This window comes from Halichoerus grypus, chromosome 9 (assembly GCF_964656455.1).
Source record: "Halichoerus grypus chromosome 9, mHalGry1.hap1.1, whole genome shotgun sequence".
Classification (NCBI taxonomy): Eukaryota; Metazoa; Chordata; class Mammalia; order Carnivora; family Phocidae; genus Halichoerus; species Halichoerus grypus.
Window position 1 is genome coordinate 6,150,113 of NC_135720.1, and position 26,873 is coordinate 6,176,985.

General features: G+C 41.1%; 2 protein-coding genes across 6 annotated transcripts in view; one reads left to right on the forward strand and one right to left on the reverse strand.

Annotated features, from left to right (window-relative positions):
• The window catches only part of PACRG (parkin coregulated), a 511,451-nt gene extending 510,490 nt beyond the window's left edge, over positions 1 to 961 (reverse strand). The window contains exon 1 of one of the 2 annotated variants that reach the window (XM_078054491.1): positions 437 to 961. In XM_078054491.1, the coding sequence (XP_077910617.1) occupies positions 437 to 592 (156 nt within the window). In that variant the 5' untranslated portion in view covers positions 593 to 961. The remainder of the gene's footprint in view (positions 1 to 436) is intronic. The other variant, XM_078054490.1, reaches the window with a different exon arrangement.
• Positions 962 to 1,077: 116 nt separating this feature from the next.
• PRKN (parkin RBR E3 ubiquitin protein ligase) overlaps positions 1,078 to 26,873 on the forward strand; it is a 1,297,079-nt gene continuing 1,271,283 nt past the window's right edge. For all 4 annotated transcript variants that reach the window (XR_013441028.1, XM_078054494.1, XM_078054492.1 and 1 more), the window contains exon 1: positions 1,078 to 1,230. Coding sequence is in view for 3 of the 4 variants with exons in the window: in XM_078054494.1 (XP_077910620.1) it covers positions 1,224 to 1,230 (7 nt within the window). In the remaining variant the exon portion in view is untranslated. The remainder of the gene's footprint in view (positions 1,231 to 26,873) is intronic.

Here is a 26,873-nt window from a genome sequence, read left to right on the forward strand (position 1 = left end):
TTGTAGATGATTTAATGAGTTCATTCTTCCAGGTGTACATCAGAACATGTCAAATTCTACAAGAGTTTATGATTTCTAAGAACGCTCCTTCTAGAAGGCCCTTTGCTGAGTGGCGCTCGATTAGGAATCAGTAAGTAAAGAGGCTCTTTTTTATTTTCGTGTAAATCGTTTAAGAGTAATTTGGGGTGGTCTAGACACCATGAGTTATTAGGAAGGCGCTTATAAATGGGATATAGCACCTCCCTTGCCCAAGATCCTTTCTAACAACCTGGCCGGGACCTCCACACTCTGCTGGGCACCGTCTGCAGGGGAACTGCCATCTTTGCCAAAGACCACCCAGGACGCAGATTCAGAATCCGTCACAGGGCCGGCCAGCATCTATAACCTGGTGCCCCTGACTCGGGGCGAGTGCATTCAATGCAGGAAGATCACTTACGACTGAGTTTTTCATCATGGCTTTGACTGTGAAGCCCTCAGAAACCAGGGAGTGAGGCTGGTGCACCGGGAGCGGCTGTTGGGCCAGCAGCTTGGTCCTCTTCGGCATCTTGTCTGGGCATTTGTTTAAGCTCAGGGTCTCTTTTTCTGCCACCATCTTCCTAGAAAATGTCTTGTTCTCATAAAACGTGTAGTAAAAGAATCAGTGGGTTTTACGGATGTGAGAAGGAGTTCGGGAAAAAATGTAAAAAGGCGCGTTACTGGTAGAAATTCAACCCCTCGTAGTGCCCAGGTTGCTCCAGATGTTTGGCAGCTCCTAGGTGAAGGGAGTTGAGGGAGGGCAAGGGCGGGAAGAGGAAGGACCGCGGCCAGAGCCGCAACAAGCTTCCAAAGGCAAGCCTCCTGGTTGCTAAGCGACGCGTCAACACTGCGGCCAAATGGCCCAGTCCTCCCGTGACGTACGTTTCCTGGGCCTGAATCCGGAATGGTGGCGGAAGGCGGCCAGCGGAAGGCGGGCGGCGGCGGGCGGACGGCGGCGGGCGGGCGGGGGCGGGGGCGGGGGCGGGGCGGGGGCGGGGCGGGGTAAGGAGAAACTACGCGGTAAAACTACGACTCCCAGAAGGTCACTGGCTGCGCGCCGTCCGCGCGTGCGCATTCCGGCAGCCGGCCACCGGGGAGGCAAGTGCTGGAAGATTTAACCCCGGAGCCACACTGGTGGGAGGCACGTGTGGGTGCCAGTGCGCGCGTAGGTCCCTGCATGCCCAGCAGCCTCCACCTGCGCAGTGACCATGATAGGTACGTGGGTGCCTGCCAGGTACAGACTCTCTGCGCCGCCCCGCCGGGCCTCGGCGGACAGGGACCCCCAGGGTGTCCGCGCCGGTGTCAACTGTCAGTGTCAGGGCGGCCGTGTCCGTCCGTCCTCGGCCCGCGCTGCGGGCTTCGCAGTGCCCGCCGTGGGCCTCCCAGTGCCCGCCGTGGGCCAGGAGTATAAGTGTGTGTGTTCTAAGCCCCCACCCCGCCCGTGGTTTGACAGGCTTCCCACCGGAGACAAGTTCAGGGACCCTGGTGCCCCTGCACCTCCCAGGTGAAGGCTGGGTCGCGCGTTCCCACAGCGAGCGCGCTGCGCAGCCAGACTTGCGGGGGTCCGTTGGCAGGTCCCTCAGAGCGCCTTGGTAGTTGCCTGCCAGTTAGGAACAGACTGGGACCCAGAGTCTGTAGGACTTTCCGGGGAAATCCTAGCGAAGCATTAAACTCTGGTGGAACGTACCTGCAGTAATGGTTAGGATCAAAAGAAATTCCTGCAAAGGGATTTAAACGCCTTGCTCCCTCCCATTTTTCCTTTTAAATCTCTCATTGTAGGTCTGAGATTAAAGAAGAGTAAATAACAAGCATTAAATACTTGCATAATGAACTATTATTATTATTATTTAACACAAAATGACCTAGGTGCATTTTTGTGATTAAAGCTTTGGAAATGGTTTATTATATTATAAACACTGTGATGTATAAGATTAGCAAAGTTTTCTCCCTTCCGGGGTTGTTAAGCCAAAAGTTTGTTTGTTTGTTTTTTTCTTTTTAGCGGTGATCTTTGAAATTAGTGGAAATGCACAGTATGACTAGAAACCATTGCTATTTGGGGGGTTTATTATGACAGAGACCCGCTCTAGATTGTGTATGGAAGATTTGGTGAGCCTATTTGGGGTTTATTCCTGATGAGTGCCACTTACAAGGCACTTTTGGTTGCAATGAGTACATCTGAAGTCAAAAGTGGTCTGTCCAGAAAGATGAGAAGTGGATTTTTAAAATACGTAAGTTTGTATGCACTGATAAAGTCTTCTTAAGTCTTTTTTTAGGAAATTAATGTTAAAAAGTAAAATGTTCTACTCACTGGGAGAATCAAGCCAGTGATTAACTGACACTGTCTTTGCAGCAGTGATAAAACCTAATGATGTTGTCCAATTTTTTCTTACCTTTCTAGCATAGTATGACTTTTGGTGAACGAGTTTTGAGAGTCATCCAATTAAGACATTTTTTCTTATCAATACATTTTTCATATAAACTTTTATGAATCCTCTGAGACCTTTTTGGTGACCATTACTTATAATCCACTATAAACACAACTCTGAACTGAATCAGAAAACCAAGCAGAAGAAAATTTTCAAAATCCATGATGTTAGTATTTTATAGGAAAAAATAATTTATATTTTATTTTGAAGACAGTTGTGCAAATTTTATTTTAATTCAACTTAATATAGTGCATGGATACTTTTAAAAGCAAATTTATAGTAAAGCTATATATAAAGACAGGGACTTAAGATTAAAAATCACAATTCTAAATTATCTAATACATGGCTATATAAACACTTTGTTAGGATGAACTATGTTTAGGCAGTTTAGTTTACTTGGGATTCGTGGGATTCATTTACTTGGGACATGAGAAGGAAGAGTATGATCTTTGGATTTGATTAGACAGTTATTAGTAACTTATAATTACATGGAGAATATAAGGTAGATTTTAAAAGATGTTTTTTCTCATACTCCACATATTGTTTTACATAGTGCAAATAAATGTGTATTACAACATAAATACAACATGCTCCCTCCCACGAAAAGTACCTTACATATAAAAACCATTTGGACAATGTGCAGTAAATTATTTTATACAATTAGTTGCATTGCCTAATTCTGTTGGTGGGCATATTTTTATAAAAGTCTTAATTGCCAATTTTGGACTTGGTTGTGTTGGAGAGTGCGGAAAGGAAGAGAGAGTGTTGGAAGGTAAGTGAAAGTGGCGGAAGAGAGAGTGTGCCTAATTCTGTTGGTGGGCACATTTTAATAAAAATCTTGGTTGCCAATTTTGGACTTGGTTGTGTTGGAGAGTGTGGAAGGAAGAGAGAGTGTGGGACGGTAAGTGAAAGTGAAGGAATAGAGAGTGTGCCTAATTCTGTTGGTGGGCACATTTTTATAAAAATCTTGATTGCCAATTTTGTACTTGGTTGTGTTGGAAAGTGTGGAAAGGACAATGTTGGAAGGTAAGTGAAAGTGGAGGCAATTGAATGGAAGTCTTGAAGTGACGGGTTTCCTGTTTCTGTGACTAAACTTTGGAGACAGGAAAGGCATTATAGTTTATACCTAGTGATAAGCTGGAGATCAAAATATAAATCAATGTATATCTGGGATTGTTTTTTTCTGTTAAAGACATTATGCTACTCCGAACTTGGCCCTTTATGCCTATGCTCTTTTTAATTGCTACACCCTCTTTAATGCAAATAGTGCTCTTCCACTTTATATAAATCTTGGTTACTTTTGAGGAAAAACAAAAATAGGTTACTTGGTACAATAGGAGTCAAGAGGATTGAGTGTTACCTCACTACCAGTAGTATTAACCTTCCTTTTACGTTCTTAAAAATTAGGATTCCTTCTTGGCACAGGAACTGTTTCAAAAGTACTTATATTTCTCACTTGGTTTATGACTGATCTGTTAAATGCCCTGACCCAGACAGCCATAGAAACATAGTTTAATTGAAGTTGGTGATTATGACTGTGAGAAGTATGGGGAAGGATATCAAGATGATATAAAGCAGAATAGAAAGGCTTAAGAAAATTCTACTTTAGAAAAATACAATTTTTGGCATCATTATTAAAAACATATTTTACCCTTTTAAAATCAGCAAGTCTTTTTATTTAAAATTGAATTTTGGTAGTGATATTTGTGGTATATTCTAATTCCTATAGAACTGGATTTAGGTATTTCAGTAGTATCAGATATTAAAGTGCATGGATCTGTATACAACAGTGTTGTCAATATTGGAATTCAAATTTCAATATCTAATTCTTTAAAAATTTTTGATTAAAAATAACAATTAGAATATAGTCACATCTGTATATTATTTAAATTATCTCTTAGAAAATATATATATCTACCTCTACAACTCCACCCCACAGTAATTCTTGCCTACTTTTTTATTTTGTGGATGTACACAAATTATGCAAATACTCTTCAATAAATGAGCATTTAGTAGGTTTACAGATTGCTATCATCAGAAATGTTTGTGTTCATATCTCTTTATTTGCATATATAAGCATATATGTAAAGTAAAAATCTTGTTACAATTTCTGGGTGGATTTTCTAGTCAAAGAATTAGTAGATTTTGAATTTTTCTAGGTATTTTTAAATTGTTCTAAAGTAAGTGACCCTATTTTACATTTCTGTCTAGTGTAACAGGTAGTAAAAGCTGCTCCTCAGGACTGAAAAATTTCAAAAAGACATCCTCCTCAAGACTGACTCACATCCATCAGCAGAGCATCTACTGGGTTTTTCTTTTCTCCCTACCTCTTTCCATCCCCGCTCAGGTTTAGTGCCTTTGAGCAGTGCACAAGCTGCACAGCTGTGCTTGGTGGCTTTGGCAGTGTTTATAAGAATGCCCATTTACCCCTTGTGTACCATAAAATATTTTTATTTTTGCCTTCCTGTTAAATTAAAAACAGTATATATTTTAAGTTTTAAAATGAATTTATAAGAAAAAACCCTCTCATTTTTCATTTTATATTGTTTTATTTTCATGAAACCAGATCCAATAATTGAGCACCTACTGTGTGCCTAGTACTGCTCCAGGTGCCAGGGATACACAAGTGAAAGAAATAGAAAAAAAAATGGCCTTGCTATTATGAATGTACAATCTAACTACTATTTGCCTACAAATCTATACATTTGTTTTAAAACTTATATGTGGTGAATTTTAAAGTTACAGAGTTTATATTTCTAGTTGAATGTACTGTGTACTGCTACTTTGCCATTTCAATAATTTTAGATAAAATGTGACCCTACTTTGAAGTACTCAAGATAGGCTCTAAAAGCTCCTAGTTACGACGAAGTACAATTGTGTCATAAAGGAAATTCTACTGAATCTTCGCATAGGTGATTTTGTGTAATTATGTACAGTTCTTCTTTGGGTCCAAAGGCTCTAAAATGATGACCTTATGCCCTTTTCAATTTTGGAATGATTTCTAAGGATTTTTTTGAAGTCTACATTTTTTTGAAACCTCATAGCTTCATTGCTTAAAAATGATACAGTGAAAGTACTTTATATTAAGATATGCAGATCCATTTCTACCTCCAAAGCTTCTTTGAAAAATGGGGAAAAAATCTTACTTCGAAATGCTTCATATTCATGAAAACAGTTTCAATGCAGAATAGTCCATATTCTGTTAGCTTTTAGTTCTTTGATCAATGAAAATTGTTTCCTACCTGCTGTTTCTTCAGCCTTTAATTGTGGCCCAGTGCTTATTCAGTATTTCTGTTTTAATTTGTATTTAATGAGCTCATTTTAAATATTTCTTTGTAGTAACCTGAATGGTTTCTCTCTTAAGTTTTGTAATATTAAAGAAGGAAATTTTTATGACAGTTGGCTGACTTATGTTGTAGCTCACCTTCCTGGCTTATTTACTTCCCCCTGTAGGAGAGAGTCTTGGTTAAAAAGAATTGTGGTCAGGTTACTATATTTCCCCCAGTACTATATGTCCTAATTATCTGGGACTTCTACCAGGTTTATTCCTATATCTATTTTCTCTAAATAGAAACCTTTCTTCTCTGAATTAACGGGTATTTCAGCTCGCCACTAATGATTTCAGTGTCAGTTCTTTCCGAGGTACTAGATCGGGTGGTGCTGTGCAGGGGGGGAGGTCCAGGTGGGTGGCAAGTGTGTGTTTATCGCCCACCGGGGAAGGACACGGGGAAATGTGAGACTGTTTCTCCGAGACGAGTCTGTGATCTAGTTGGACTGATAAGACATATATTTGGGTAAGAATCCTCCCCCCAGCAGAAGCAGAGTAATTAGAAAGAGATGCGCACACAAGCACACACACACACACCATCACACCACAGGTTTTCAGGTCTCTTCTGCACATGTTATTTTCTCAGCTTTGGACGTTATTCCTCTCTGTTGTGCATCTGGAAACTACTGTTCATCCTGCTGGATCCATTTCAAATGACACAAACTTTATATCAAGTTTTCCTTAAGATCCCCACCTGTGTGTCAGTTCTCACACTTCTCAATCTGAAGCAATTAGCTCCTCCTTTGGAATCAACCAAGAGCTTAGCAACACCACATAGTGTAGAAGGTGTACAGAAAAATAAAGATTTGCAATCCTACACTATAAATATCATGACAGGTTTACACGGGGAAGTGCTGGAGAGGGCAACTAACAGAGCCTGGTGGATCCACTGTGTCCAGAGGCACGGAAGGACAACTAGGAGTTCATTAGACGAAGGCAGAGGTCTAGACATGAACTGAGGCATGGCAGGGAGAGGGAAGAGTGGGATGAAGACCACGCCATGAGGCAGAGGCCAGAGGAAGCAAGCTGGCCCCAGGCTAGAAGGGCATGGTCTGTCAGCGGTAAGCAGGGTCAAGGGCGGTGGGAGGACTCAGTGATCCATTGTATCCAGAAGTGCATTATGAACGGATTACATTTTAGAGAGATGTCTGTGGCAGGAATGGAAAGCCGCAGTATAGTGCAACAGTGCCTAGAAGTCCAGGTAAGCATTAATGGCTTCCTTTTCCTCTCAATCTGGAGATGGCCTTCCAGTAAGAGAGAGAGGGTGGTTGTAGGGTAGGAGATGGCTTTTCTCGGCCTGGCGGCATTTCTGATGTCAGTAATTCATCTTTGATGAAGGGCTGCATTTAAAAAAAAAAAAGTCCTCCTTTTTATAGAATGTATTAAATATCTCTCATTGACAGGTATTTTTTTTTCATGTTATTAAAGCTTTAAATTTATTCATGTTTCAGAAGTACTCTATATGTCCTTCTTTGATATGTAGCACATGATGTTTAGGTTTCTATGTATAGTTTCTTCCGTGGATGGGGAGAACACTGTTGCCAAACCCAGAGGCCCTGAGTGACCCAGCATAGTGCAGAGTAGGGTTGTTTCCTTTTCAATATCTGCATACCTTATACCCCTGGCCCCGTATTGAGACCATCCTTGGATGAGTGTTTGTATTTTTACACCTGGTCACGTGTTGAGACCATCCTTGGACCAATGTTTGTATTTTTAATAGTATTGATAGGTTCTTGATGATTTCTCCAATTCACTTTTCCTGTAAGACTTGAACAGGGTCCCTCATAAAGGTTAACATTAGAGCCCTTACCATTGGAAGAGGGAAAAAGCTTGAGATGTACAATATATAGCAACCTTAACCTGTCCCTCAAACCCCTATTCCCACCCTCATCAAATAGGGAGGAAAAAAAAAGTGATTAGGGAATTAATATTGGTGTTCCAGTTGAGACAATGTCATTATTTATGTAATCAATGGATATACCAGTTATTCCTATTGTTGAATGTTTCTGGAGTTTCAGTACATAAATTAGGTGACCTGAGATGAAGCCCTTTGTAGCTACATTGTGCTTTTTAAAGCTTATTGTGCAGAGTAGATGCATTTTCCAGAACATGGAAAGGTAGGATACATGCCTGAAGCTCGCTCTGCATGAGTAACACAGAGAAATAGGACTGAGTTTGCAATGTCTCTCTTTCAGAGAAGCCACGTGCACTCCCCCTTTCCTTGTGTCTTACTGTTTTTCTTCCCAACATTACTTCATTTTCTCAGAAACTGGAGTTTTGACATTTCATTCTTCAACTCGAAGGAGCAGCTGTTGTCTGAATAATTAAGAAGGGAGCTCTTTCCTCACTTGCTGCTGGTTTCCACAGAGCTTGACTACTGGTTGTGAAAGTGTTTCTGAGGGTAGCAATGGGAATGGCATGACTAACAGACTGGGGCGCACGAGGGTCCTTGCCCACACAGGGAGCTGTGTGCAGCGAACAGGCCTTGTTTCTGCATTTTGCTTTCTTAGGAATCTGGTCCTGGATACCCTTTATTCCTTGATCCAGTTTTGGGGAGTGAGGAACTTAGGCTGACCAGAGGATTGGGTACCAGTTAGGCTTACTGCCTGGAGAAATGAGGGTGGAAGAAGAGTAATTCGTGCTCTAGCATGCTTCTTTCCACCTTGAGCTCTGGCTTGGAGTCCTTCCAGCTGCGTGGCGTGTCCTTGAAGGGGAGTGAGAGGTACAGACTGAAGCGCACTGAGGCAGCATTCCACAAGTTGCTGCTTCCCTGAGCTGCCGAGCACAAACACACGTAGATTGCACAAGTCGGTAGGTCGGCATTCACCAAGCTTGGGTAATTATGTGGGACAACATCAAAACATGTTTTTAAATGAAGATGCCTGAGTTAATAGTATCGGATAGGAATTGTATGTGTTTTACTGTGCAGTCAGTTTAGACGTAATTGCATGACACAAACAAAGTAATACATAGTGGAGGTCTGGTACTTGCTTCCCATTCTACATTTAAGAATTGGTGAGGTTGGTGCCAATTGCCATTGGCAGGTTAGGGCGTTTCTTCCTTTATTGTGGTCCTCTCTAGAGTTTTCTTTTCTTCATGGTCCATTTTTATGTACGTGCGTGGCATTTGCAGTTTTTCACTACATGCAAAATTTCTCTCGAATGTATTGTTTTTTCCCCCCTTTGGCTTAATTACAAGGAATTCACCAAATAATCTTATTCTCAGTGTATGATGATTTTATTCCAGGTGTATATGCTTGCCTTTATACCCTGGCAACTGCTGGGCACGCCAGAACTACTGTACATTTTATAACTGGGTTTTTTTGGGGGGGGCATTGTGGAATAATTTTTATTTGAGGCCTAACATATGAGGAACTTCTTTATTGGGTCTAGTCATGGTTGTCACAATTCTTTGTGTATAAATTTATTAAAAATCCCTTCTGGCTTCTGCGGCCAATTTAATCATTTTATGCCGGATAGAATGCAAGTTAAGCTGGTAAAGTTAGAGAATGGGTCGTGATGCCATTTGAGGTCAGATTTCTGGAGGTGACATGATTTTTTTTTCCTTCAAGCAATGATGATAATAAGAATATTAACATTATGACCTAAGCCTCATAAATGTGTGACTTCTTCAGTAGTTAAGAAATATTTTTTAAGAATATTAATATAAGAGCTTAGTTGCCATAACTGAAAAGTAGATAGCATTATATATGTAAAAATTTCAGAGACTCTCCCCCCAAATTACTATCTTTGGATTGTGGAATTCTTTTGTATTGTGGTTTTGTGTTTTTCAGATGTTCAACATTAAGCATATAATATTTTGCAAATACAGAAATGCAATGAATGTTATAAACATAGTCTTAAGGATTGGACAAATGTATCACCATTATAATACATGTAGAACTGACTGTATTTCTGTGACAGATTATGTCAGATAAATTACCAGTCACGGCATCGAGTAACTCATGTTCTGGTTATAAAAGTAGTGTTTTCTAGAAGACAGATTAGCACCATCATTTCACTAACTTTTAAAAGTGGTGGGCGCCCGGGTGGCTCAGTCGTTAAGTGTCTGCCTTCGGCTCAGGTCATGATCCCGGGGTCCTGGGATCGAGCCCCGCATCGGGCTCCCTGCTCTGCAGGAAGCCTGCTTCTCCCTCTCCCACTCCCCCTGCTTGTGTTCCTGCTCTCGCTATGTCTCTCTCTAATAAATAAATAAAATCTTAAAAAATAAAAAAAAATAAAAGTGGTATTATACACTTGTGAGGGGTGGCTCAGTTACTGTGTTTGGTTCCTGTTGCAGCTGTAACAAATTACCACAAGTTTGGTGGCTTTAAACAACATGGATTTATTCTCTTACAGTTCTGGAGGGCACAAATCCCAGGCGAGTTTTAAGGGGCTGAAATCAGGTGTTAGCGGAACCAGCTCCTGGAGGCCCCCGCAAAGGCTCCTCTTGGACCTCTGCAGGCTGCGTCCCAGCTCCTGGCTGCCTTGCTCCAGTCTGGGTGTCTGCAGCCACAGCACCTGCTGCTTCTCTGTAGTCAGATCTCCCTCTGCCTCCCTCTCGTAAGGACACCTGTGATTACATTCCCCATCTCAAGATCCTGAATTTCATTGCATCTGCGAAGTCCCCTTTGCCACGTAGTCACATTCCCAGGCCTCAGGGACTGGGGCATGGCCAGCCTGAGGAGGTTCTTTTCAGCTGACCGCCACTACCCTTAAGGCTTTCACCATCTGAAAGCTAGTTTTGAAGTGTCGTATTATGAGCTAAGAATAACAGATACAGGACGTTGAATTGACAGTGAATCTGCTACTTGATTTTGCCTTTTCTCAGGTCTTTTAAAGGCATTGCAGTAATGTCACACGTGATGAACCTAGTATTTATTTTGTGGACTAGTTGATGAGGCTGGCCAAGGACATAACTCACTTTTCAGGGTAGTTTTCTCAGGTGGCAAAAGAACATGTGGCTACACTCCAGGACTGCGATGGTGAATTACAGCTGGGAAATTTGCTGTACCAGGTTGCTCATTTGTATCCTGTAGAGCAGGGGAAGCTTTGTTATGCTTTTGACAGGAAATACGACTTCACACAACAACACATGATCAGGGAAAGCAGGAGCAAAAACCATTTTATGTACATTTTGATTTCTTATTTGCCAGTTCACCATGATTGTTAGACCCCTCATGCTCCTGTGGAATAATTTAATGTTGTCCTGCCCTTCCTAAGTAATAACTAATCTGGCTTGGTTGAAAATTACACAGAAGTTGTAAGTAAATTCTAGTAAAGTTATGAAGGACAAAAAAGAATGAAATTGTGTACTTTACTTTGCTAATTTTTTTAAAAAAGATGTCAGTATAGAATTTGGTTTCATGAGGCAGTTTTAGCTGAAATATTTGGAAAATATTCAATTACACATTGTTAGTACAGTTAGGAGAAACTCTAAGGGAAATATGGAATGAATTTTTAAAGTAGATGTAGAAATGGATTTGTAAGAAAATAAGAAGTTTATTTTTGGAAAAAAAGAAGAAAGAAAATAAATGTTAAATTCAACAAATATTTATTGAGACCCTGTGTTATAGGACCCGTCACAGGTTGCAACTCTGCATATCCAAATGAGGAAGTCACAACTTAGTGAAGATGCTGCGTACACCTGCAAAATAGTGATCAGCGGTAACAAAAGTTACAGAGGAAGTGTGTTTACTTGTACAGGGGAAATTCCAGAGAAGAGGTGGATTTGTGCTGGACCTTTAGGGATGAGTGGTCTCCTGAGCAGGCAAATGAAAGTGCCTTTCTAGCAGAGCAAGATGTGAGGGCTTTGAGTTCGGAGGCTGTGCTGGGGAAGGAGGAATAGTGGGTGGGAGCTCGGAGTGTAAGGAGCTCAGAGAAGGAAATGAAGAGGGATCAGGGTGAAGAGGGATAGAGGCCTTCTTAAGACAGTTTTCTGTTCCATGCTGGAGGGTTCAGGTTTTGCTGTGCTCGTAATGAGGAGCCACTTGGTCTAATTGCCAAGAACAGGCGCGGTCAGAGTTATTTTCAGAAGGATAGCTTTGGCAGCAGGGCCAAGTTAAATCGCGCTCACTCGCTTTGGGATGACAGAAGTTACGACAGTACGAGTCTGGTCAGTCCCACGTAATGCAGAGAGCACGTGTGCAACAGGCGGCGCTGTGTGTCGGATTCCGAGGCCCATCGGGTAGAGGAAGCAAACTTGACTGCCTGCAGAGGTCGGTGGCAGGTGAATATAACTTGATGAATCAGGGCTCTTCTAAGACAGTAGAAAGTGACAGTGTCTGTGACTGAAAGTAAGAAGTGAATTCAAATAAAAAAATAAAATGGGCAGTATCTAAGGTAAACACCAAGTCTGTTGCATTGCTTCTACTTCGGATCTTTAAGCTACTAGGACATTTAGCTGTGCTTTGATAATCAGAGTAAACAAATCCTTCAAAAGGTTTGTGTGCTTCAGATTGTTTTGATGGAATGATTTTCCTGCTAAAGTTTAAAGAGCTAATCTCATTTCGTTTTAATGTTGTGTGTTTACTTACCTGCCTCATTCTTGGGGGAAGAAGTATGCTTGTACTTAATAAATAATTGTTGAATGAGTAGAAGTGTGAATGAAAAGAGAGGAGACCATTGTCTTGTTTCTGGTTTTGTCTTCTCTAATCTCCCTTCCTGTTGCTGAGGTTGAAGTACCTCATGGAAGAATCCAGTCTCTACTGATATTTGCCTGCGGGGTGGGGCCTCATCTTATTTAGCTTTGTAACCCCCCAAACCGAGCATAATCCCAGTAATTGTTGAAGTGGATGAAAGAATAGAGAAGCATAGTGATTATATGGTTTGATTTTGGCATAGACGAAGTTCATTAAAATGTTTCATATTCTGAGAAAAGATTTATTAATTTTAGAGTGATCTTAGTCTGTCACATTTTCCTGTGCAAAAATTGGAGCTAGTACAGGATGATGACTTCTTTCTTTTTGTCCCGGGTCTTTACTGTTTTTCTCCTATTGCGTCTCTAATGCTGCCCTTAAAGGGAAGCCATTCCATTATTTTAACTCTGGATTTAGCGGGGATTTTAAAGTGGTTACTCCCTGCAGGACGTTGAGAGTGTAAATCACATGGATGCATTGTCTCTTTTCCACCATTAGCTTTTAACTTTACAACAAACACAGACCCCAATGCTTCACTGCGGTCTGTATTTACTTATTTCCCTAATGCAGCTTTTCCCCATGGAATACTCTCAGTAGAAAACATATGCTCAAAACTTCAAAGTAATTACAATATCACTAAAAGCTTCATAATCACATTACTGAAACTAAATGTTAAAAAATTTGATTTTCCTTGATCTAATCATTTCAATTTAATTTTAGGCTACCGCATGATTGATAGAGGAAACCTGGCAGGCCAAAGTCAAGGAGTGTTTATAATGCCTAAAGCCTTGCTCAGAAAACTTCAAGGCAATTTAATTTGGATAGGAATTCATTTTAATTATTCTGAGGGATTTTTTTTTAAATGGGAAAAATAGATTTGTTTCCATGCTCTTGGTGTTTGACCTGCTCTGATGTCATCTGTACAGTTTTCTGTCTGGAGTCTCTACCCCCCTTCCTTCTCAGCCCTGCTAGACAAAGACCCTGGAGGATACAAAGGTCCCAGCTCTAAAACAAAGAACTGAACTCAGATTCTTTTTCATAATTGTTCCAATGATGTACTTTCATGTTATTTATAAGACAGGTTTAAATTTTAACTTTTTTTTTTTTTTTTGGAAATTACAGATAGTTTTGACATATTTGTGTCTGCAGTAAGCAAGAACACCCCCAGCAGTGTCTGCGTCGGGGTGTGTCCTGACGCATAGCAGGACATGCCCGCGGTACCGCTGCCCCACGAGGGTGCAGACCATGATGAATAAACATAGCTACCTTCTCCGCGTGGCTTGCGGGGTGGCGGGGGGGGGGGGGGTTGGCCATCCATCAAATTCATGTCTGTGGTTGTTCTCAGAAACCATTCATTTTTATCTTTAATGAATTATGGAGACAAGTGAATATGAAATTACCTTCTGAGCTTGTGGATTTTCCTAATTGTTAGCACAGTTTGTTTTAATCACATGCATTACAACGCAGTAAATCTGGAATATTTACGGATCACATTTGATACTTAGCCTGAAGTCTGGACATAACGCTGAGGGAGTTGAATGTTGACTTTTATAATTCTGCTTCTAAATTGTTATTTCATCCTCTTTCTCAAGTTCTTTATTTGCTTGTAACAGTGAGTAATAACTAGTAGACAAATCTTTTGCAGTAATCATACACAAATCACTCTGTGACATTTGAGTCTGTTCATTAAATTTCTGAAGGTGAATTTTGAACCCTCAATGCTTTTGTAGGATTTTTGACAATGGAAAATAAAATTATCTTTCTTAACTCTTTATTCCCTGAATCGTGCATACTTTTCCTGCTTTTTCCACTCCTTTGGTGGAGACCTCATTTTATAAACAATAGTCTTTTAGCCACTTTTTCTGCCTCCATGAGGGTAGGCTTATTGTGTGGTTGGTTGATTGATTGATTAATGGTACTTCTGAAAATCAGGCTTATAATTAAAAAATATATATTATATATATATAATATAATATATATATATATATTGCCTGTGGCCAGTAGCACCCCATATTCACTTCTTCCCTGTTCAGGCCATAGTCCAAATCATTCTTTCCCCCAAACGAGAATATAATGGTATCTCATAAACTTAAGATTTCCTCTCCACACCATAATGTAGTAAAGTGGTAATACCAGTTCCCTTCATAGGGATTTTGCTATAGGGGAACTGGAACTGAACGGAAGAATTCCAGTTTTATGTGGAGGCCCAATAGGAGAATCCATAAGTTTAGGTTCTAGAAGTTAAGGAGGTGATCCAGGTTTTTACATTCATATGTTAATGATTTTCTCCTGCTTTCATCAAATAATCTAGGATGAGTAGCTTCAACCTTATGACATCTTTGTCAGTTTGTACTTGACCATTAAATATGAATGGTTGCCTGAACTGGGCTTTATATCAGGTATCAGAGGTGGTTCAAGCCAGAGATAAGCTTGTTGGGTTTGGGAATTGATTTTTACTCTACTTGCAAACTAATAAGTAGCCTGCTAATATATCATGGATGCTGTCAGAAGACACAAGACTCATGGGTCAGAGAAGAATGGCTTTATTACTCATGGCACAGCAAATTTCATAAGTGTTATCGTATTTACACCAATTTCCTTTGCTCCGAATCCCATAGGAGTGATGTGCTTTGGCCCATATGGATGCCATGCATACAGTGGGCTTGCATTGCAGGTGAGGACCATTTATTGAACTTGAAGCATCTGCCACTTTTTTTTTTTTTTAAGATTTTATTTATTTTTTTGAGAGAGAGAGAGCACACCAGCTGGGGAAAGGGCAGAGGAAGAAGGAGGCTCCCCACTAAGCAGGGTGCCTGATGAGGGGTTCGATCCCAGGACGTTGAGTTCATGATCAAGGCAGATGCTTAACCGACTGAGCCACCCAGGCACCCTGCACCTGCCACTTACATAGCAAGCAAAAAGCAACCCTTTTCTTTGGGGACAGACATTACCTTATTTCTTAAGGTTGTTGAACGCATAAGCAACCCTGAGAAATGGCCCAAGTAAAAGAAATTGAGGCCATACATTCTAGGTCCACTTAGCAAGACTTGTAGGGGAGTGTGAGTCCTAAAGAAAACTATCTCTCCTAATACCCAGCAGCCTTTAATATACCATTTGGGCTTGTGATGAATTTTCACATGAATATGTCACACGATGAGCATTCTGGTTCATTGGGCCAACAGAGACTTGGACCAAATCTATTCAACTTGTCTCATAGGGCATTTAGTTCAAGCTGTGATCAATAGGATCCCAAGCAGCAGGATGAGGCCAGCTTGCAATATTGACTCTATATCCATCTGTCCCCATCCTGTCAGGGTCTCTGACTCACCTAATGTGAAGAAATCCCAGGGGGAGACCAGTAGGTTTTAATTATTATGGAATCTATTATCTATTATGACCCATATAAGGAAGTTTGGAATAATACTGCCAGTAATAATAACAGAGGCAATAGATGGTCCAGAAAGTAACCCTCATGCCCAATGGAGAGCTATTTCATGTTCTACTTTCTCTCACATGGAGAGCACAGGTCACTCTAGTTTGGAATTTGCTGCTACCCTTTATTTGGATCACTGTTAGACGGGTTTAATTAGGCCACATAGACAGTATTCTGAATAGCTGCAGCCTTGATTGATGGCACAACCTAAGGCTGCTTTGGAATCTGGACAAGCCTATGAATGTGTATCCATCAGTTTGACATAAGATTGTGTCAGTCCGGGAGTTTGCACAGGTATGAGAGGATGGTCCATGTTTTGGAGCTGCTGTTGATGGCCTCAGGCACAGCAGAACAGTTCGGGAACAGCCATGTTCACATGACTTTTCCTGTTTTTGTAGCCCATGGATGGGGATGACAGGCTTAGAAGTGTGTTAGTGAGTCAGGTTGCCAGTCACCACCACCACTTGACTCATGTGGATCGTATGACTGTTTTGCCAGGCTGAGGTACTGGATATGGAGAATTAAGAGAGCATTAATCACACCCTCTCAAACCTCTTGGGATTTGACATGATCCCTCCCAGTTCCCAGATTTGCTGCTATCCCTCCATAGCCAGGGAATTGGTTATATCACTTCCCAGTAGCTATACCTTTATCTTTTTTCCATTCAGAGCTTTTGTTTGGAAGGGTCAAGTGCAGGTAGGATAAGGGCATTTTTACACAATTTACAGAGACTCATTAGGCCCACTACTTTGACCACTGTAGAGATACATGGTAAGCAGTGTACTCAACTCAGTAACCCAAATGGTCATTATCTTGATGATCTAGGATCTAGGACCATGCCAGTCCAACACAGATATCCGGTTGCTGAACCAAATTTATGTTTGAATCTTCTGGGATCCCTTTTGATTAGGCTTCCACCTGGAGGGCATATCAATTTTCCTGGCCTGAGGTTCCTGTTAGGGGAAAGAAAAACACATCATGCCCAGGAGTGGTCAGGGAGAAATCTCAGATTTTCACAGTAAGTCTGTGTAACTCCTTACCCTTTCTGGAGATGGCTCTATCTAGTGGCCAAACTGCCTTATTAAGGTGTCTAGACCAAGAGGTGGTGAGTGAGGTAGAGTCAGAAATCCTTTTGAATTGATTTATAAAGTCCCTTTTCTCTCTCAGTAATGACAGCAACTTGTGGATGATAAAGGTCATAATATGTCTATTGATTACTTTGACTCTTGTCCCACTGTTAGGTGGTCTTTATGGCAAAAGACATCCCATTGTCAGACTAAAGATAGTATGACAAAATTAAGAACATGACATAATTTAGTTTCAAGAGCCACAGTGGTGTAACCAAAGTCAGCTGATTGGATAGTAACCTAAAAAACTGTTGATAGTGGTAAAGCATTAGGATTATCTCAAAATGGGAGTCAAAGGTTTGATGTGGTCATTTTGCTGGGAGTGCACAGGGCAAACATGGCCTCCTTCTCTGCAAAACAAATGGACCAGCTTTTGGAAGGAGTCACAAGTCTGACTTGCAGTAGTAGCTTCTGCATTTTACTTTGTGCTCCATCCATGATGGTGGATCCCAGTAATGATGGCAATGATCTGGGCAGCACAGGCTTGAACAACAGCTTGATTCCAGTTGGTCTCATCAGAGAACCGACCCTTACCATGAGCACTTACGTCAATGACCCAGACTGATCAGCAGCCACAATTTATTTCTACGGTTTGTGGCCCTACAGAGAGGGGCTCATTAATCTGCCAGTCTCTAGTTTTTCAATTGACAGGCAAGACAGACATCTAGGCCATTGGCAGTTGTCTGAGAGTCTGTAAAAATAAAAAATTCCTCGTCCTTAGGAGCATTATCTAAGACAAGAGTGGTAGCTTTTCATTGAGACCATTGTGTGAGTGGTCCTTACCACAACTAGTGACCCCCAGAGCTGTCACTGGGGCTGGATGGCTACTATTGCTCAGGGGAACCATGCACTGTTAACTTAGCCACGCTGTCAGTGAACTCGGCCAGCCGTTGAAAGAAACCTGCGCAAGCCCTGTTGGACCAGCAGCTTTGTGTCACGTGGTGGAGTAGGGAATCTAGTCTCCCCCAGAGGAGTAGCTGCCATTTTTTTTTATGTAAATGAGACAGTGCCAGGGCTGGAAGAGCTCGACTCTTGAGTATACCATTTCTATTTGACTATCAAGGCCAGTCGTTTCCTTCCCATCTCATTAATTGTTGAGTCCGGGTAGACATACGTGAAAAGGAGAATGTCAGGTGTTTATTTTCCACAAGAGATTAGTTGTATGTTAATAGCTACCTGTTTTAAAAAAAGGTAAAAGGAGGGACTTTGTGGCTCCATCAAGAAGGCATGCTGTTGTACTAGGAGAGGACCTCTAGGCACAGCAGTTCCTGAACGTGAAAACCCCTTCTGACACGGGAACTGTGAAGTACACACATGGCACATATCAATTCTGATTATGGAGTCAGATGTGGAAGCCACACGACAGCACCACTGAATTATCCCAAAGGTTCTTCTCACAAGGTTCCTTCAGCTTCCCTTACCCACTGAGAAGCACCAAACCCCATCAGTTGGATTCAGTGTCCCCTCCGTCCATGGAAATAGGTAGGGTGGCACTTGGGTTCCTGTGTCCAACAGAGCCGTAACAGTTTGAGTCCTTTTCTTCCCCATCATACCAGAACTGGTGTGTATGGCTTTCAGTACTTTTGGGGGACAGGGAGACCTTGGATCCACCTGATCATCTTTCTCCTTAAAGCACCTAAGTCAGAATAGAGGGGAAGGCTGGTGTCAGGTAATGTAGAGGGAGACGGTTCTTTCATATCAGTAAACAAGGCACACTTGCTCTTGGTTCCAAGCGGCTGCCCAGCTGGGGCTCAACCAAAGGAACTTCTAGTGTTGTTGGTCCTCCCAGAGACCATCAGTGGCAAGGTCATCATTACAGGCAGCACTGTACAGCTTCGAGAACTCCTTGACTCAGCACCCACACACACACATTGTCTTTCTCCAGGCTGAAGGCCTTGCTGCCCCCAGTTCACGATAACCACCCCCAACTTCCTCCCCTGCATGGAGGAGAATTAATGAGCAACAACCAAGGTACCATTGCTGTAACTTGTCTCAATCCTGCCTTTCTTCTCTCAGCCTCATTAGTGATCAGGACAGTGGGGACCCTTAGTCCCCCCTTCCCCCACTTCACTCTGGTGAGAGCATTCCCTCATAGATCCCAGAAAGTTTTCTCATATCCCCAAATCCAACTTGTGATCCCCATTCCTTCTTTCAGAAAGCCATGTTTCTGTCAGTATTCCTCCCTTTGCCCAAACTCTCTGGTCTGGGCATGTTTGGGATTTGATGTTACCCTACTGACAAACTATTAATTTATGTAGTACTATTTCAGGGTTGCTGGCAGAGACATAAGACTTCTGGGTCAGAGACAAAGGATGTTATTACTAAGGTAAAACCAGCAGCATGAATATCAGCATATTGGTATCATTTGCCTTGCTCCCAAATCCCATGGTTTGCATTGCAACTGAGAATCTCTGAGCTGGGGGAATTCACTGGTTTTATAGCAAGCAGTAATCAAACCTGTTCCTTGTCTAGGGGGCGAGCTTGCCTTATCACTTATCTGTAAAAGCAATTCTGAGAAATAGGCCCAGGTAAAAAGCAGTCAGACCCTTTGTAGTCTTGACCTGCTCAGTAAGATATGCAGCATGCAAGAGGCCCAAGGAAGACGCTTTCCCAGCAAGACATACCTCTTTTTAGCTTCTCCTTGATGCCGAATCAGAGCAGGCAGGCATTGTTATTTCCAAAGCTGCCCAGGATGGAGTTAGACCTGTGGCAAAGGCCTTTTAGAATTTTGGCTTTTGGGTTAGTGAAATAATAGATATTTTCAAAGTCGGGGAGATTCTGGGTGTAGAGAGAAAGATGACAATTTCATATTTAATGTAATATTTCATCACTGTTTAGTCAATGCCTTAAAGTCCTCTTTGGTTGTTTCTAAGGAAATCAGCTCTCTTGCCCATTTCCAATTTACTGAAATGTAAAATTTTCTTGCTTTGTTATTTGCTTTTCTCTAGTACTTAGGGAAATTTTATTTTATATTAACTTTATAAAGGATAATTAAATTAAAGATATGATTTCCACTTCTTTTATCTTTCCTTGCAGACTCCTTTCAGTTTATTTTTCTGGTCTTAATTAGGGCATAAAATCTGTAAGTTTCTTTGTGTGTGTGTGTATGTGTGTATTTTCTCAAATGTTCATGCCATAAACACTGATTCAATTTTCTTATGGCACAGTGGATTGAGTCACCAAGAATATAAAAAAAAATTAAATGCAGTAATATATCTTTTTTAGAGTTTCTGGTTTTTAAATATGCTGTTTGCTTTTGTTTTTGTCTTATCTGAACCCGTGAATTAAATTGATTATTTTTTTTGGGATATCTTCCCTTTCAGAAAGAAAATATTACAAAAAACAGTGATGCTGTTTCTTTAATGTGGCAATGAAATAAAAAATCTGTGAGTTCCTCAAAATCAATTCAGATAACCAGGCAAAACTAAAATATTTTTATTTTAGTACTTCATGTTGAATAATCTTTCTAAAAATGTATTCCTTTCTCCTGCCAAGGTACATTAGTAGGCTGAACATGATTGCGTATTGCTTTGTTCAGAGAGTGTCTTGTATTCTCTGAGAACTATCAGTTATCATTGAGCAGTATTACAAGTGTAAAAAAAGAAAAGTGGGTTAACTTGGGTGCCTAATGATCCCATAACTTACCTTGAATTCTTTTAGTTTTGCTTAGTAAGTAATAGTTGTATATCCAAAAAATAAGGCTGCTGGATGCATTTTCCATAGTATATGTGTATCAGGATTATCTTGATTTTTGTCCTGATCGCCGTTATTTACAGCTGGATAGGGAAAATTTTGCGTTCCTAGTTAGGAAGCGTCTTTTATATTTATCAGAAGCTTCTGATAAATGAACTTCTTTGTATTAATTACATAGCTATTTTTCTTGAAATAATTTTTTTTATTTTTTTGGATTTTATTTATTTGAGAGAGAGAGACAGAGAGTGAGAGAGAGAGCACAAGTGGGGAGAAGAGGGAGAAGCAGGCTCCCCACAGAGCAGAAAGCCCGATGCGGGACTCGATCCCAGGATCCTGGGATCATGACCTGAGCCGAAAGCAGACGCTTAACCGACTGAGCCACCCAGGTGCCCTCTTGAAATAATTTTTATGTAGAAAAATCTCTTTGAAATTCTTGACCCAAGGATAAAATTATTTGGATTATTTTTCTCTGTGACAGCAAAATAAAATAACTTGTTTTCAGACATAAATTCTATCAAGTATGATCAATAGATTAATAAAACTTTTAGCTCTTGCTATATTCTTGAGAATTTAGTTGTGTGTGTGTGTGTGTGTGTGTGTATGAGTGATGGATTCTCTTTACATTTTGCAAATAGAAGAGAAAATAACAGGGATAAAAATAGGTGCCCAGTGATTATTGGGAGCTCATGTTGTGTGTTGTGTTTTAAGTGCTGTACCCTCAGCATGCCATTTAATCTTCCTAATTTCCTGGGACAGTGTATGGTCCCCATGATACCCAGGAGGAAATGGAAGCTCAGAGGTGTCCGCTGGTGTCCGGGGAGTGGATCCAGCCCAGGCTGGGAGGCTTCTGCTGCCCAGGCTTTGCACTGCACTTTCCTTAATTCCTCTGTTCCCTTCCCAGGTCTCTCCTCTCCTTTCTAATGGCACCCTCCCCCCACTCTGTGAATCAGTTTAGAGGCTAAAATAGCAGATGAAGCTAAAAAGTTTCTGTGACTTACAACAATTTCCTCCAGAATTATCTTGTTGAAAGTAAATAGCCCATCTGGCTTCCTCTTTTCACAGAGCAGAACTCCTAAGTGAGCTTTGTGTCTGAAGCTGGCTGAGTTCCACGCGGGGCGGCTGTTGGCCCTAGGGAGATTAGCACAATCTGTTTCTTCTATTTCTAATAAAGGAAAAGAGTTCCTTCATTTGCCTCTTTAATTCATTGCTTGAGTTTTATGTTCTTCTTTCTCACAATAGTAGCTTTCCTGCTGTGGTCTTTTTTTTTTTTTTACATACAGGTAAAATGGAAACTACATAATAAAGACATTTTTGGTACAAGGGCACTACAATGAAATAACATTAAAACTTGCATTTTAAGACCCTCGCTTCAGGTTGTGTCACATCGGGGGCTGTGTGGCTCCCACTGATTAGCAGGAGCTGGAGGGGATGACTGAGAAGCTGTGTTCCTGTGCCTGCTCTCTGAGTAGGTATGAGCGGTTAGCGTTCTGCTCTGGAATCTGCAGGAGTCAAACAGCTCAGCTCTGCACAGCCCGCGAGTTTACCTCTAGTACCTTAATTTAGCTCCCTGCGTTTACTTCTGAGAAGCAGCAGGGACGATCCCTCTGGCCCTGATAATTACCTTCCAACAGGGCAGACTGAGGGTTACAGAGTAGGACATAAAAATGGAACCTGAGTTTTCCCTGGCCAAGGAAATAATATGAGTCTGTCTGTGTCTCAGAGCAGATAAGATCTTGTAAACTTTATAAGTTGTTAAATGCGTTACTTTAATTTTTAATTTTCTTTTAGAACCAGGTTTCAAGTCATCATACAATGTTTGACGATGTCTTTCCATGACTGACAAGCTGTTCTCCAGACCTCATTATTTTGAGGAAAGAGTTCAAAAAAGCCAGTTCCTTGCCTCAGAAAGGCCTGATATTGCTCACTAAATATCCATTCAGAGATAGGGATAAGCTAGATTTTATACTGGGAACATGTCTCCTTAAAGAAGTAGTGCTACTAGGTTCCACTTGATTAAAGGCACTTCTGATGAAAACAGTGGGATTTCAGGCCCAGAGTATTTGGACTGGGCCTGCCGTCTTAAATTTGCATCTACAAAATTACAAGTGCAAGTGATACTGCCATATAGCTGTTTCTAGAATCATGTTCTTCTGAGGGAGCAAAGAGAGTTTTCAGAGACATCACTTGAAGGGCTGGGCAGGGGAGGAGACAGTGTAAGGAGGAGACTGACCCTAAATCACAGTCTTCCTGTACTCTAGATGCACCCCACGCCCCACTGTAAACACCCTGTTAGCGCTTGTCTGCCATCTCGCAGGCTTACGCTGTGTATAGAGGGCATTAAAAAAGTTAGAAGGGCCAATTTCTAGAACCTCTTACAAAAGCTTTGTTTTAACATTTTCATTTTTGTGGTAACGATAGCAAATTAAAAAAAAAAGGAACATTACCTACAAAGTAATACGTAAAGCACATTTTTACCTTTGAAACTCTGCAGTTCTTGGTTTTTATTTTTCAGTATAAATCTCGATGCACTTGGTAAATGCAATCAAATTATTTGAGATAGTTTAAAACTGGTTAATGCAAGTACTGTTTTTCTTGTACTTTTTAAAAATATAAATAACATATGAACTACTTTTGTTTTACAATGCAAACACGACCACCTTTGAGTACCTGCTGATGCTAGATCCTACCAGGCCCATTCATATGCAGTAACTAATTTAATATTCCTCAGGAAATAGTTCTCATAATGCCTATATTCAGATGAGGAAGTCCAACCTTTTCTATTTAGTACACATTTAGATTTATTCATGAATGTTTATAATATAACATTGACAATTTCTTAGCTGATTAGCCTTTAAGAAGTCATGTTTAACCCACACATTTGGACCTCAGAATGCATTTCTCTTAAAAACATTTTAAGGGGCACCTGGGTGGCTCAGTTGTTAAGCATCTGCCTTCGGCTCAGGTCACGATCCCAGGGTCCTGGGATGGAGCCCTGCATCGGGCTCCCTGCTCTGCGGGGATCCTGCTTCTCCCTCTCCCACTCCCCCTGCTTGTGTTCCTGCTCTCGCTGTCTCTCTCTCTGTCAAATAAATAAATAAAATCTTAAAAAAAAAATTCTTAAAAAAAAAACATTTTAAAGTGTCAGTTTAGCAGAATAGTCCAGTGAGCTTTGATGTACAGTTTAAATATGACTAATGGATCTAGAATGGTCTGAGGCATTCATGTATCTCAATTATGTTATTGGAAACCTAAGATAGAAGACTGAAGCTGGGAATTTGGCTAGTAAAGATCTAGTTTCCATCCCGATGTGTAGTCTAGGAGTCTGGTGGGGAGAAGTGGCAGGGTTTGTACATGGGGAGGAATGCAGGTACAGAGGCCGTGGTTCCCTAAAGGAATGTTAAGGCATTTGTTTCTCCAGAGTGAGTAAGGGACAGGTGGGGCTAGGTAGGGAGAAATAGGCAGGGGGCTACGTGGTCAGGCTCACAGAAATCCCCCAAATGCAGAGGTGTAAGGAAACCAGAGATAAGGGAATAAGCCAGATCACCCTGCCCTAAGTGTCAGAAGGGGAGTCTTTTTTTGTGATAGTTACCTGTGACCAACAAAGAATAACCAGACCCTAAAAAGAAATAAGCCATTAAAGATGTTATCACCAGTCCTTACTCAAACCAAGATGTCACAAGAATGTAAAGGCCACAGGCTCCCTGGCCAGTTCTGAAAAGACCGTCATCGGAGGCCCACGTTGGCAACCCCGCCGGGATCCCTGTCCCTCCTGAGAGCTTGTGTCTGGTGGCGCTGGGCCCCATGTGCCCAGGCGGAGCGCCCCACCTGATGCTGCCTTCACACTCTGCTCTCACCGTTTCCGACGGTCTCCGCGCCCTGCGCTCACCGTCTCGGACCGTCTTCACGCCTTGTGCTCACTGTTTCAGACTACTGAAGTTCTTTAGGCTTCCCCTCCGACGCTAATGAAAGAGAATACTCGGTCAAAGAGGTAAGTCTGTGTCCCAAGCTTATCTACCCCCAGAGCAGCCCTCCCCCCCCCCCCCCCCCCCCCGCCTTTTATTCCAGCGCCATCTGTGGCTTCCAGACAGAAGGGCCACATCCCTGTGAGCCATTGCATCCCAGCCTTTGGGAGAATGCTGGCATACAGTTGACTCTCAAGTGTAATGACTCCATGGAGGAATAACTGAGCACACTCTAACACTGCCACACTTTACTGACAGCTAAAATAACCCCAGTCCTGTAAGGAGAATACTTGCCCACCACAGTATGTGTGGATTCTGCATTACAGTCTGCTTAGTTCATGGTCAGGCTCCATCCGCTACCCGTTATGGGACTGGGGCAGGGACCTCGCCTCCACACTCTTGGCCTTCCTCGTCTGCAGAGTGGGGATAATGTCCTCTACCTCGCTGGAGGTCTTGAGGATTAAATAGAATGTTCGCAGCCCAGTGCCTGACACATACTTAAGCTAGACAGTTGGCAGATGTGAAAGATATGGAAAAATAAGTAATAAGAGTAAGTCGGAGCTGCTCTGTGTTATGTTCATCTGCGTATCTGTTGCTGGGAATGTGTTCCTGTTTCTCTTTTCCAGGTGTTTAGGAATATAAATTTGTTTTTACCCACAGGATTTAGGACACAGAATTGAACACTGTAGTTATGAGTTCACATGAATTAGAGACAAGGGATGAATAGACAATGTTAAAAGTTCAACATGGTAAAGATAATGTTCTTAAAATTTTTTTACATGTGTTAATTTTTTTTATTTTTAAAAAACATGGAGATTGATTTATTTATTTTTATTTATTGTGTTGTCTTTCACTAGGATCCTCAAAGAGAAAGGTCAGAAACATAATCTCTATACTACTTTTCCAAGTAGTTCAATGTTTACTTTTTTTCTTTTAGGTACTTGGCAGTCTAATACTGAAGTCTGTTTTGCTGAAACTGTATGGAAAGCTCGAAGAGTTCCTACTAGAGGGATAAGATGTAAAGTAATTTTCCTGGTAGTCCAATACCTAGAATATTATTGAAACCTACAGTAAAATCTTAAGTAAATCTTTCAATATTCAGTGAAAGTTGGGTCATTTCATTTTTACATAAATTATTTTTAAAATTGGCTTTTAGTATGCCGTTATGGTTAAATCAATCCCCTTAGATATCAATCAACAATGTACAGGCAATGAAGCCTTTCTCTGACAGTGATTCATTAGGAAAGCTCATTTAAGGAGTTAAACATCTCTCACTTGTCAACACTGAGATAATTATGCACTATTAATTCTCAGTCATTTCAAAAAGTGCTATTTTAAAACTATTCATTTCATCAATCCTGAGAACCAGGATAAGGTAGACAGCCTGCTGTAAACCAATTTAAGATGTGATTACACTGCTTTATTCCTGCAATGCACGAATCAGAAAGTTGATTTAATGTGAATACCGCTTTTGAAATGTTTCTTACTTCATTTTAAGAGATTAGGAACCTTGAGAGGACAAAGGAGTTGATGTAGAAGAAAGGAGCTTTAATTTATTCTGCGTTTGCAGAATCAAGGTGGTAGGTGGGGAGGGCTGAGGGAGAAAATCAGAAAATGGTACTTTTCTTTGTGGTTTTATCTAAATGAAGCCTTTGTGTGTATCTGCTCTCCGCATATTATCAGCTGAGAATTAGAGTTGTTTATGCTTCTTTACAATGACCATCTATGGAGGAACTAGAATAAGAATTTTGTCTAAATAGAGGAGTTTTTCTGCTTAACTACTTAAAGTTACTTGCAAAGGAATGATTTTAAATAACCAGAGAATCAGTCTATCATGGCAGATATTTGGAAACATTCATCTCAACATCCTGCCAAGTGTGCGGTGCTTGAAGTTCATCAATATGCAGCGTAACTGTTACTGTGTAAAATTTCAGTTCTGTAAGCTGTTTACTAATTTCCTGACCTTGTAGAACAATCATCAAGATTATTTTCAGTAATTTTACAGGAACATCCATTTGTGGAAGATACTTAGTTTTACAAAGACATTATAATATGGTTTGATTTTTTAGCACTTTGTTTCATAGAAGATACATGGAAATTATTTACAAGTGAAACAGTTTTCCACATGTAGTTGTGTGCTTCTGTTGGTTTTGTTTTGTACTGTGTGTGTGTGTGTGTGTGTGTGTGTGTCTGTCTGTCTGTCTGGAGATAAAGAACAAGGTTCTAAAGCTGTAATTTTGCTAACCCCAAAT